Consider the following 13,313-nt stretch of genomic DNA (forward strand, 5'->3'; position numbering starts at 1 on the left):
CATCATGTCAGGGGGCTGCTAGTTTTGGGCAGGGGGCACTACTGTGCTTTTCTTCACGCCCCTCGGGGCAGTCTGGGGCATGGCACTGGGAAGAGGGTTCTTAACTCCCTGACGCCTTGCCAGGCCCCTCTCGTGCAAGCCCCGCCACAAGACCGCCCGCACCAGCCGACCCCTGGGAAGCGGCGGGCTCTGTCACCGACTCGAGGGGGGAAGCTCCACGGCCTGCCCCCCACTGCGGGCAGACTAAACCCTGCCAATGGCACCCTCGTGCCCCCGGCTTCCTCCTCCGAAGAGGGGCCGGGGCGGAGCTGGAGCGCGCCCCCATCGCCCCTTGCAGCTCCAGCCGCCCTGACAAACCCCCCGCGCAGCTCCCCGGGGCAGAGCGGGGCGGGGCGGGGCTGGGCGGGGACCCCTGCCCCCGGCCCGGCTCCCACCTTGGAGACGAGGAGCGGCTCGCCGTGCTCCAGCCCGCCCGTGAGGGTGAAGCCCCAGGGGGCGCCGCCCTGCAGCAGCAGCGGCACGTACTGGAAGGAGACGAGGCGGCTCTCCGTGCGCCCGGCCGCCACCGCCGCCGCCTCCATGGCGCTGCCACTAGCGCCCCGGCCCCGGCCCCGCGCCCATCGCCCGCGGAGGAAATGACACCGAGCGCCGGCGGGCGGCGGGGCGGGGCCGGGCCGGGCCGGGCCGGGCCAATGAGGAGCGGGGGGCGGGGACGCGGGGAGTGGACGCGGGGGCGGGGCTGTGTGCACGCGCGGGTGTGTGTGTGTGTGTGTGTGTGTGTGTGTGTGTGTGTGTGTGTGTGTGTGTGCGCGCGTTGCAAGTGCACGCCAAGCCACGTGACCCTGGCTGTGTTTGGACACAGGGCTGTGTGCGTAGGCAGGAAAGTCTTCATGGGCGCGTGTCTGGGCAGTGCATACACATATCCACTGTGTACCTGCATGTATGTAAGGGAGCACACTTACGTGGGGGTGGGGGTGTGCTGGTGGGCACACGCAGTATCATGAAGTAATGATTCTCAACCTTTTTTGTACTGGGACCCATTTCTAACATTGGTGGCCAGTCCCGACCCAGGCCCTAGCCCCCCAGTGCGTGGGGCAGGGGGTGGGTGTGTGCATATCTTAAATTTTCATTCCATCCAGGAAGAGCACACACCAGCTGCTGAAACTTTCTTAGCCTGACAAAGGGTTTTTGAACCCAAAAGCTTGCTTAATAACTATTCTCCAGCTATTTGGGTTGGTCTAATAAAAGATATCAAATTCACCCAAGGAACCTTGTCTGCCTATGTCCTTAGACCAACACGGCTACAACCTAAACCCCTGGATATCTTAACACACACAATCCATGTACCAACACATATGTCCACACATTTGCCTCACTAAATTCTCCTGGGAAAGGGCAGACACAGAGATCTGGTTCCTGAGCTGGAAATCTGCCAGCTTGCAAGGAAAAAGTCACAGTCTCACACATTTTTCTCCTTTAAAGGAGAATCCATTTTTTAAGTTTGTTCACAACTCTTTCATATATTCTTGCAACCCACTTTTGGGTTGTGATGCACAGATTGAGAAACACTGTCCTAGAGAAACTGGACTTGAAGGACTTCCAAGTGCTCACCTGATCTAACCTGCTGCCCAAGGCAGGACCAGCCCTGTGCAAACCAAAGCAAGGTGTGTTTGTATAACAGCTCAGGAACCAGATCTCTGTGTCTGCCCTTTCCCAAGAGAATTTAGTGAGGCAAATATGTGTACATGTGTGTTAGTACATGGATTGTGTGTGTTAAGATACCTGCATGCTGGTGTATGGAAAAGGCTAACTAACCTTAGTTTATATTGCAAACCTACCATGCCTTCTGCCTGACTTCAAAGGAACAGAGCTGACCACCTCTCTGTGTATGGAAAACCCATCTTTCCCCTAGGGACAGCCTCTGTTAAGATCTGTGACCAGCAGCAGGCCCTCCTCTGTAGTGTGAAGACTAGGGACATGGAGGGCAGAGCAGGAGATGGGTTCTACTCCTGGTTCTGCTACTGAGCTGTTCCATGTCCTTGGCCATGTCACTTCTGTTTCCCTCCTCAGAACAGGGACTCTCTCTCTCTCTCTCAGTGTGCACAAAGGCCTGGCCTGTGGGAAAACTTTGCCATTGACTTCAGTAGGGCCAAGATGTCACCCTGAGTGATGTAATATTTAGCACAATGCAGCTGCTGACTGAGACCTCCAGACTCTGCAGCAACATCACTACCAGAGCCTTCCCAGGCAGTCCCACTGCCAGCCTCACTCCCTGCACTGCTTTGTAGGGTGCTTCAATAACTCAACCATGGTCGCATTCAGGACTTTTTGAGCTCCCTGGTGTTAAAAGTGTCACAGAGCACAGCAGAGTACTCCCATGTCAGGACTGTCTTCCAGGGCTTCATTTCAAACCATCCTGGAGTTGCAGTTTGCTGCTTGGTTTTGTTTCTGAGTCAGTTTTTGGTCAGTGAATTTGTCTTGTAAATGTCCAGTTTGAGAAGGAAAGAAACATACCCAAACACTCTGCATTGGCATCAGCCTGGTGCTACAAAGAAAATATAACCCTAGATCCCAGGCTGGTCATACTGTATTAAACTGCATTTGTGCTCCTGTGATCCTGCAGCCAGCTGGGGTCCCTAGCATGAAATATCTATCTGTATTACTCATCCAGCTTATAGTTCTCACATCTGACCCTCTCACTACTATACTCATGACACCCCAGGAAGGATGGCAGTGCTAGTCAGTCATTGTACAGAAAACAGAACTGAAGCTAAATGTCTTGCCCAGGGTCACAAAAGAAGTCTGCGTCAAAGGAAGGACTTGCACCACAGCCTCCAGAATCCCAGGCTAGTGCTCTAATCACCAAGTCGCCCTTCCTGTCTTATGCTAATTCTGTATCCAGTGCTAACAATGTTATGTTTTTGCCATAGCTTCTGGTCCCTGCTATCTGGACTGCCTCATTTTTTTTTCTTATTTCACTTATAATTATCATTTTTGTAAGGCTCTGATCAGACATGGGCCCTAAATGCATCCTCCCCCCCTCTTTAAATTAAGCTACTTGCCTTCCCTACACCCTGCCTCTCTCTCTCTCTCTCTCTCTCTCACACACACACACACACCCCTCCCTCAATTCTGCCTGTTGTCTCACTTTCTACTGCTAGACATGTCACACAGTAAAAATGGAGCAGATCCATTTCTCTTCCTTAGAGGAAGAGAGAGAGATATTTGAACAGTCTGTGCCAGTAGTTCCTCAGCCAAATGATCTTTGCCACCTCTTTCCCATCCTTTTCCCCCAACTGCTGGTAGGAAGTCTGCAGCTCCCTCAGTCCCATTTTAACACGGTCCTCAACTGAGAGCTTTGTGTGTTGGTACATTAGCAGGTTCCTGATCTTCAACAGTGTGCTCCTGAGGCAGGAGGATGAACTGATCAAAGCCAGCTGATGGAGACCCCTGTTGTTTGGTCAGGTGTCTGTACAGCGCCACCTCACTCATCATGGTTTTGACACCTGTCACCACCCAGCGGAGTCATTTTACTTTCTTTAACACCTCCTTGGAGTATGGACAGAGCCACAGGAGGTAGTTGATGGTTTCTGCTTTCCAGGGGCAGGTTTCCACGGAGCAGTTTGGTTGGCTTCTGCCCTTCTCTGTTTCAGAGCCTACATGGAGAGTACCCAGTGGGCTACTTGCCAGTTCAAGGGTATTTCCATAGGCCCTTGTGGAAGATTCACTCCCACATGGCCTGGCAGCCATCTCTGGGGAGCAGATCCATAATTGACAGGCTGTCTCTGGCTCTGAACGCTTCCTGCATCTTCTGGTGGTTGGTCATGGTTTCAGGGGCTTCTTTGAGCAGGTCACACTTGCTCCAAAAATATCAAAGACCATGTAGAACCATAACTACTCCATGGTCCACAGCTTCCTGGTGGGTGGTGTGTATACCTGCCAATGTTTCAGCAGGTGCCTTGCATAGTATTTGACAAAGCAGGCCGTTTTTATCTCTGCCCTGGTCACCAGATTGCACATCTGGCTCTTGTACTTGGCTCAGAGGAACAGCAGGATGTCTGGCATTCCCCTGCCCCTGCCTGGTCTTATACAGTGGCCTCTACACTACTTTATCCCACCTGCATCCCCAAAAGAAGATGCACGTGGCCCTCTGTATTCTTTGGGTGACATATTATGGAGAGGCGGTACATGTACTTCAGTCCCAGTTTCTGCTTTTCTATGTCTTCCATCCATTCAACTCAGGGTCGAACTGTACCTTAAGCATCTTGACCCCCTCGCAGGGGATGGAGACCCCCAGGGCTGACAAGTCCCTGAGTTCTCCCAATGCCAGGCAGGTGCTTTTGTTCACATTGAGCTTGGTCCCTGCTGCTGCTTCATAGACCTGTGTGTATCTCAACACTCTCAACTGACCATTTGTCCCTGCACAGGATGCTAAGGTCATCCATGTAAGCTGGGACCCTGGTCTCTTTCCCTCTGCTACTAGGTATCAGGACTCCACTGATTCTGGAGTCCCACCTGATCTGCTAAGCTATGGACTCCATTGTGTAAATTAAGAGGATCTGGAAGAGCGGACAGCCCTGCTGGACCCCTGACTCTACTGCAATTGATGCGCTCAGGAACCCATTGATCAGCACCTTGCTGCTCACATCTGTGCAGCATTCCTATCCAAGTGATGAATGTTGGAGGAGGATGCGCATCTTCCTCAGCATCTTGAACAGGAACAGGTGGGATACTCAGTTGTAGGCTTTTTCCAGGTCCAGGTTCAGCATAGCCATGCTCTGCCCTCTCTCCCTTGATATTAGAATGTGTCTTGCAGCTGTAGAAGGGCTCCATGGATCTGGCGCCCTGGCACCATGCACGACTAGTCCTTGTGGATAATGGACTACAAGGATGGATTTGAATTGCTTGTCCAGGACTTTGGCTAGCAACTTGTAATCAAAGTTTAGGAGGGTGATAGGCCTTCAGTTCTTCAAGTTCTCCCTCAGACCATTCTTCTAAAGAAGGGAGCTTCAGCAGGCCAGGCCCACCTGGTCCCAGAAGGCCACATAGAACTCCTTGGGCAGGCTGTCCACCCCAGGAATGTTACTGTTCTTTCGGTCTCCTCTAGCATCCATTCCTCATCTAGCTTCCACTGCTTCTCTTCTCCGAGGGCCCAGATGAGCTCCTGCAGGCACTGCTGCATGGCCTCAGGGTCCTCCATGTGCACAGTGTAGAGCTGCTAGTAGAAGGTGGCTACCGTCTCCAGCATCCCTTTCTTTGAGCTGTGCTTCACTGTTGCTCCATCTCTCAAGTTGGTCCTGGCCTCCCTCTTGGTCTTCTTTAACTGAGCCTAGAAGAACTTTTTCCTGGCCTGTTCCCTGTACCAGGCTCCAATCTGGGCCTTCATCCCCCAGATATCCTCCCTTATGTCCCAGCCCACTACTGCCTGCTTGTGCAGGTCCTGTAACTCAGTGTTTCCCAACCAGTGTGCCATGGCACAAAAATGTGCCATCAGAAATGAATAGGCGTGCCAAGGAATTTTGCCATGGCAATGAGTTACAATAGGTATGAGGATGGGGAATGCCTTAACAGGTGTGCTGCAGAAAATTTTTATTAATCTAAGTGTGTCTATGGCTAGAAAAGGTTGGGAAACACTGCTGGAACTTACAGTTGAGGTGCTTGTGCTGCCTCTTCTGACACTGGGCTCGCCACCTGCTGGCCTTCTGGAAGAAGGCATTGATCCCTTCCTTGACACTGGTCCACCACTCCATGTGGTTCAGGTGCAGGGCTCTGAGGGTCCTCCCCCCTGCATAGCGCTCCCTGTCGCTGTGCTGGGTCTTCTCGTCCTCCAGGAGGCTCACGTTCAGCTTCCACACCCCAGCCTTCCTCAGACAGCCCCCCTATCTCTGCCTGTACTGTTAGGAGATAGTGGTCTGAGAAGCAAGCGGGCATGGATTGGGCTTTTCTTGCTTTCCACCCCTTGGGGGGCCAAACAAAGTCTATTTGTGACTTGGTATTCCCCAACAGGTCCACCTGGGTGAAATTTCCACTGGGGCCACGGGCTTCTTTCCCAGCATCCACTAAGCTGTGGTCACTGATGAGCTGCATCAGCAGCTTGGAGGATCTGTCCAGGCCCATCTTTCTCATGATTATTTACATGGTTTTGTAGAGTTATAAGATAATATAAGACCCTGTGCTTGGTAGCTACATGGGTTCATAGTTGGTGCATGTGAATGCAATTTAAAACATGCAGTTAGTCGTATAGCTTATGTTAGCCCTGGGTGTAGGGAGTTAAGAAGTTATATTGTTGTGCTATGATAGGAAGAGAGGAAGACCCCATGCATGCTAACTGAATCAGTACAGAGCTGTAAGGTGGCAAGACATTCTTAAATAATGGTTTCAGCATGAGGTTGGTTTAGACAGACTACAAAAGGTGCATCTCAAGCCAGTCCAGAGAGGTGATACTCCCCCTCTATGCAACTTTGGTCAGGCCGCAGTTGGAGTACTGCGTCCAGTACTGGGCACCGCACTTCAAAAGGGATGTGGCCAGCCTGGAGAGGGTTCAGAGGAGGGCCACCCACTTGGTGAGAGGGCAGCAGGACAGGCCCTATGAGGAGAGACTGAAGGACCTGAACCTGTTCACCCTCAGCAAGAGGAGGCTGAGGGGGGACCTGGTGGCTGCCTACAAGCTCATCAGGGGGGATCTGCTTTTATCCTGTGCTGAGCACCCCTGTGTGGCTTAGCTTAGCCTGCTTTGGAAACAAGGCTAAGTGTGGTGTAAGAGTGAATTCATATCCTCCTTATTTCTCAATAGGTTCCCCTGTGCAGACAAGCCCCAAGGCAAAGCCAGATGCTGCTCTCATCTCTGAGTCAGCACTGACTGTCTAGCAAATCCTGTCATGTCCAGATCCCATGCTGCTCTTCCTGAGAGCAGGTGCCTGGCCAGCTCTAGCCATTAGCTTCTGTCTCCCTAAGCTTTGTGTAGCACGTTCAACTGGACATGCTAGTCTCTACTGCTCTCCTATCCCACTAAGCATCTGTTAGACAGCTGCCACCTTTCATCCTAGGGCTTCTCTTAGGGCAGGGCCCCATCTGCCCTGGCATCATGGGGTTCAGAGATTGAACTGAGTGGCACACTAAGGATCTGTTCCTGCCATCCCTGTAGCTAAGCAACTTAATTGCTGCAATTTATCCCACCTGGATCTTGTTTCAGCCATGTTGCTTAACTCATAGGTACCATGAGTGGCTGCCAAGACATGAAGGCAAAGAGCTCCAGAAGCAGAATTGCTACCGTGTGACTGCTGTTTGCTTGGTTGTCCACCATTTTCTTGGAGGGAATGGATAGCAAAGTTGGTGGAGGGGAACCGGGCCAGAGATTCTGCTGATTTGTGTCCTCTGCTGGGAAAAGGGACATCAATTGGGAGTTACCACAAGGGTTGTTCTTCTCATCTAGGACAACCAGTACTCTCTCTAGCCAGCCAGCCAGGCCCTGCCACAGAAGGGTGTAGCATCCCGGACATCTTCAGATTGTGACTGCACAGGCCTGCTGAGCAGGCGGAGCACAGAGCAATATTATTTAAAAGGCTTGACTTCATGCACTCCCTCCATCTGATCTTCCCTCCTTTCTTGCACTGAACTACCTTCCCCTACTCTCACAGCTCATGTGGAAACTCTTCCTGCTGTGTTTCCAATATTAAGAAAGTGACACACTCCTGATCCCTAGAATGCCATGGGCACCTCCATGTTATGGGCTCTGGCAACTTTATAGAGAGAGCAGGACAGAATTTACGCCACTCACTCCAAAAGCACCAGGCCTCTGATAGTTTAGTTAGAGGAGAATCTTCTCCAGTGCTACCAGCATAGGACCATCCAGCCAAGCAATCCTGCTTCATGAACACACCAGCTAAGATATTGCAACGGTGTCACATTCAGAAGCTGGTATCCAGGACAGAGGCTCAGCAGTTCTGCTGAGGTAAAGTGGTATCACCCCATGCTGTGTCAGATGTGCCAACTGTGGCCCTCACATCCAATCAGTCCCCTCAGGTCAGTGCCCACATTGGATAGGAAGAGACTGTAGCTGTAATGTTCCCTCAAATATCCTGCAGTCTGACCCATTCAGCTCAGCAATGGAGGACTCCGTTGGACTTGCTTCAAAGCCTCTGCTGAACTGATGAATGTGAAAGCTAACTCAGCTCTTGTGAAAAGCAAGCCTTGGTGTCCAAGTCAGATGGTTCCCTCATCACACACACACAGTCAGCCCTGCTCTGAGTAGCTGAGCCATCAAAGAAAACCTCATCCAGCCCCTCAAGCAGAGATGTCAGTGCCTTCCAATCAGATATAGCTTCCAAGGGAAGAAGGGCTCCCATCTCCACTCCAGGAATAAAAGTGACTTTGTTCCAAATGTAAAATCCTTTGAGGAGCAATCGCAACTTCAATGCAGCCAGCTAGTGCAGGCATTGGATTCCTTGCAGTGAAGGTCCTGAACACAGCAACCTTTTCATCTTCTACCATCTTTGCCCACAGCTTGCGCTGCCTCCTGCTCCTTTGGTTTGCCTCAGGACCAGCTTGAACCAAAAGGGGCCAAAGGTGAAAGGTTAGCCTTTTGTCTGCAGCTCTTTGAAGGCCCAGAGGATTGTGGGAGTTCAGAGAGAAACTAATACACTTCCAGCTAGCAAAGGCTATTTCTGCAGCTGGTTATACACAAAGATCCAGGACTGATAGGTTCATTTTCCACCATTTGTGAAGACTGGATTGTTCCCCACTACACTTTGGATCACTGTCAAGCAGGTATAGGTCCACTTGATGGGTAATTGTCATAGATGGACATGACCTGTTTTGACACCTAGGTGGAGGCAGGATTTTTCCCTACCATGCATTCTTCAGGGCTTGTTCCATCTTAGTGTAAATATGATGCAGGGTTACACTGTGACACTGCAAAAGTTATTTTGACACATGACACATTACCATTGGTATAGCCTACCTCATGTTTGTAAACCACAGTGAGATCCAGAGTGGAAAGACAACCTGTTTGCCTTGAGCAAGTGGTTGCCCTGGGTTAACTATGGATATGTACACTAGTGTGATATAAACTGGTTTGAAAACAGGTCATGTCCATCTATGACAAGTACCTATCAAGTGGACCTATACACTGGTTTATTTTTACTGTTTTTACCCCAAGAAACTCTGAGATCTTAAGTGTAAAAAAAGTATATTGTGTGCCTGCTCCACTTTTATACCAGGTCAAAGGCAGTTTTCACAACTGTAAACATTGTGTGTCAATGACACTAATAGCAACAGATCTTGTTATTAGGAATTGTTTTCTGACTTACCAGACTCTCGTGACATTTCCTTCCTGGTTACATCCTCAGCACATTTAAGGAAGTGAATGCACACTCTAGGACAGACATGTGCATTCAAGCCATTCCTTATTAGTTACTCCCTTAGGGCCATACTTGCTAGGCCTTTGGTATTTCCAGCCTTCAGCTTTTTCTTATTCTTGGCCAAGCTATACCTACTGACCCAAGTTCATTCCCTGCTGTATCTCCACCAAAACCAAAGGATTTGCATGTTGATGCAGTGTCAGAGTGTTGCATCACAGGATCTCTCAGCAGTCTCACAATCTTGTGCCATACCAGTTTTGTCACTTTGGACAAACCCACATACACAGCAATCACAGCAGCCCACATCCATGGGTTTTGACTTACTGATATGCATGACTCAGTCCTTGATGATGTCTCTTGACAATAGATCTGGGTGGCAATTTTTGGTTGCATATTTTAATTGCAAAAAAATGAAGATTTGGGTCAAGAAAAAGTATTCACAGATTTGTGCCAAATTCATCCAATTGTTTTGGAAGAAAAAATTAGAGGCAGTCTAAAAGTTTAATCTCAACTTTTTCAAAGTGAAATCCCTTGATTTTTCCTTTTGAAGGAACTTTTTTTTTCATACTTTACCCAACTGTAGCTTCTAAAAGGACTCTGTTCATTTCAGTGAGAGAAACAAAGAATTGGCATACAGTTCAAACTGATATTAAATGTTTTGGTTTGGCCAATTAGCTGGTAAAGTAGCTCTTCAAACAGCTCTAGGTAACATCCATTTAGGGTAGGATAGAAGTCTAAGGGATATCTTCTGAAGTTCCTAGACCAAATCCATCCACACCAGAAAAGGTCGTAATCTTTCAGAACACTAAGTAGAGGCTTAAAAAACTGACTTTTGTGAAAGAGTAACATCATTACATGGGCCAAATGAATCTGTGGTGGAACTGCAAGTATTCTGCCTTAGGAACTTCCCAAACTTTTAGACATCAGCAAATTGCAGTCAATACACACACTGTAGCCTCCCCCACACCCAGTAAAAATGAACACATTAACTTCAGTGACATATACTCACTGGCTAGAGTTAATAGACGGAGCTGTTGCATCCCAAGTGTAGGATGGGATATGCCCATGCTACAGCACAACCTGATGACATCGCTATGATCATAAATGCTCATGCCAGATCCAAATGGCACCATGGTATAGGAAATGATGGTGCTTTGTAAACCAGGAGACAGAGGTCTGGAATGGGAACTGTGGTCTGGGGTATTAAGACAATGGCACTGAGTCATGAATGGAGCAGGATGGGAAAGCTCTACTAGATAGGCGAGGTCTTTCAAGAGCAAGACCTTGGCATCCTGTCTCTAAGCACCTGTCTCTGGACCAATGGGAATCCTCTAATGATGTTGCTATTGTTCTCTTGGTCTCAGCCAGTAGATTTTGTTTCTGTTGTTGATGGACTCTTTCAGAATCTCTCTCACATTTCAAGCACCGGTCGCAGTCTCTGCTCAGAACCTCCCACTGCCCTTCAAGTCACCTTGGTCCAGGCGAGCAAACTCCTGGAACCTTCAGCATCACCCCAGCCCCCTGCCATCACTGGGAGACTTGGTTCATTGTAAACCCTCTGTTAATGATCCCCCTTTGTCCCAGGGACTTGGACTTTCCCCAGGTCATGAAGGATCAACAACACAGGCTGGTTTATAGTTGCTCCCAATTGGTCCGTAGTCTTAAATCACTAATCAGTAACTACCTGCTGCCTAGCCGAGTGTGTGCAGGATGCTTAGCTCCCTGCCTCATTCCTTGTGGGCCTGCCAGGTAGGAGGGGAGAGGCAAGGGGCTCCCACTGAGTTATGTCACATGCATACACACCCTATTAACTTCAGTGCAGCACTGACCGACTTCAGAGCCCTCTGAGTATCACGAGGCCTGAGCCAATCATTAACACACCCGTGGACTGTGGGGCTGTAGTCCCTGCGAGGCCACGCCTGGCCCCAGGTGGATGGCACTGGGGACAGGAGGCCTCTGATTTACAGCAGGCTCTCTTGCCCTTGCTTTGTTCCAGCTCTTTAGCAAAACCAGACAGGAGAATGGCCCTAGGGGCCAGTGGCTCCAGTAACAAGTGCTAAGAGAAGTTACACAGGCCTGTGTAGCAGTGTTAAACATTTACCACCTGTGTACAAGGCTGCAACGTGCTCTGTATTAGGCCTGGGCAAAGCAACAAGTATTCGATTCAGATTATGAGTTGACCCATTCAGAGGGACAGTGATTTGATTCAGTGATTCGAGTCACTGTCCTGACTTGATTTGGCCGAACCAGACTTGAAGATTCAGCGCCAATTCAGGGATTCGGCCATAGACTAAGCAGACAGCAGTCCTTGAGGACACTGGACACAGCTGCCTCCAGCTGGTAAGTCTGTAGTGGTGAGCAAAGCAGAGAAGGAAGGAGTGTGGGGGAGGGGGCAGATCAACCCCACTACAGCGAGGGAGGGATTGGGGCCGGGACAAGCTGCCCAGCCGGGGTGGAGGGGAATTTGGGGAGAAAGGCCCCCACCACTGCATGCCACTGCGTGCCGCTGATCCAGGAGGGCATGGGAGTGGGCATGTGCCCCTGGATCTGCGTGGGGTGGTCTGGGCTGGGCTGCATTCCAGATGGGTGGTGGAAGGCACTGGGAGCAGGGGCTCGGCTCTGCCCTGCCGCCACTTGCCCAGCCAGGGAGGGGCGGGGGTGGGGAGGGCCATGGGATGCAGGTGCTGTAGCACTGGGAGCAGAGGCTATGTCCTGCTGCCACTTACCCAGTTGTGGCGGGGGGAGGGGGGTGCAACGCAGGTGTGGCTCACTCTGGGCGGAAGGCACTGGGAGTGGGAGCTATGCCCTCCTGCTGCTCACCCAGCCTTCCTGCGCTTCCCAGACAAGCCACAGCTTCGCCCCAGCTGGCAGGGCAGGGCATGGGGGTGGCCACCCGGATTGGGGCAGGCTGGTGGCAGGAGCTATGGGGAATTTTTGGGTTGTTGCAGAACCCCCATACCCCCCAGCTAGCCCCAGCCGCAGCCTGGAGCACAGCCCTGGCTCCACCCACCCTTCAGAGCACAGCCCAGCTAGCCTCCCAGAGCTCAGCCCGGCCCAGCCCACCCCGCACAGATCCTGGGCACACACCCACTCCCGTGCTGTCCCAGACCAGTGACTCGTGGCAGCTCACAGTGGTGGGAGCCCCCCTGCCCTTAGTCCTGCACCGGCCCCCACACCTTGGCTGGGCAGCTTGTCCTAGCCCCAGCCCCAATCCCTCCCTTGCTGTGGGGGCGTTTATCTGTCCCTCGCCCCCCACACACAGCCCTTCCTTCCCCCCTCCACAACAGACTTACCAGTTGGAGGCAGCTGTGTCCTGCGTCCTTGAGGACTGCTGCCTGTTTAGTCTATGGCTGAATCTCCAAATCAGCGCCAAATCTTTTCCGAATCGATTTGGAGGCTTTTGATTCAATTTGGACCTTTTAATGGGTCTCCTGAATTGATTCAGATTTGGAGATTTGGTCGCCAAATCAGGCCAAATCTCCTCCGAATCGAATTGGCTACTGAAGCTTTGCATCGCCCTACTCTGTGCTGCTTCTGGGAGTGTGGGGATAACAGCATGCGCTAGAGTGAGCTGATGTCTGTGTCATCACCCTGAGAACTCTGCCCCCCTGACATGCCATGTTCCAAGGCTGGGCTGGACTCATATCTCCTGATACATTCCTCTCCATGACAATGATTCCATCCAGCCTGCCTCTCCAAGAGCCCTGTATGGACATGGGACAGCCAGATGGCAACAAGCTTAGAGCTAGTGATCAATCTCATGGCCAAGGCCATAGCCAGAAGCTATTTAGGACCCCAAATTCCATTGAAATCAAGGAGAATTCAGGTAAGAACTAGACACCTAAATAGACTGGGGACCTGGCCTGATAGCACCTGCCTATGCACATATCCTGGAGTCATCTCTGCAGTCTCTTTCACTTTGCTGCAGCTGGGAAAAGTGTTCCATAAGGAGAA

At 51.0% G+C, this 13,313-nt stretch overlaps 1 protein-coding gene across 2 annotated transcripts in view; it reads right to left on the reverse strand.

Annotated features, from left to right (window-relative positions):
- SHROOM4 (shroom family member 4) overlaps nt 1-631 on the reverse strand; it is a 65,182-nt gene extending 64,551 nt beyond the window's left edge. The window contains exon 1 of one of the 2 annotated variants that reach the window (XM_019481921.2): nt 526-631. Coding sequence is in view for 1 of the 2 variants with exons in the window: in XM_006268158.4 (XP_006268220.2) it covers nt 435-581 (147 nt within the window). In the remaining variant the exon portion in view is untranslated. Of the gene's footprint in view, nt 1-434 lie in introns of both variants that reach the window. The other variant, XM_006268158.4, reaches the window with a different exon arrangement.
- Nucleotides 632-13,313: the final 12,682 nt, after the last annotated feature.

Source organism: Alligator mississippiensis, chromosome 8 (genome assembly GCF_030867095.1).
Source record: "Alligator mississippiensis isolate rAllMis1 chromosome 8, rAllMis1, whole genome shotgun sequence".
Classification (NCBI taxonomy): domain Eukaryota; kingdom Metazoa; phylum Chordata; order Crocodylia; family Alligatoridae; genus Alligator; species Alligator mississippiensis.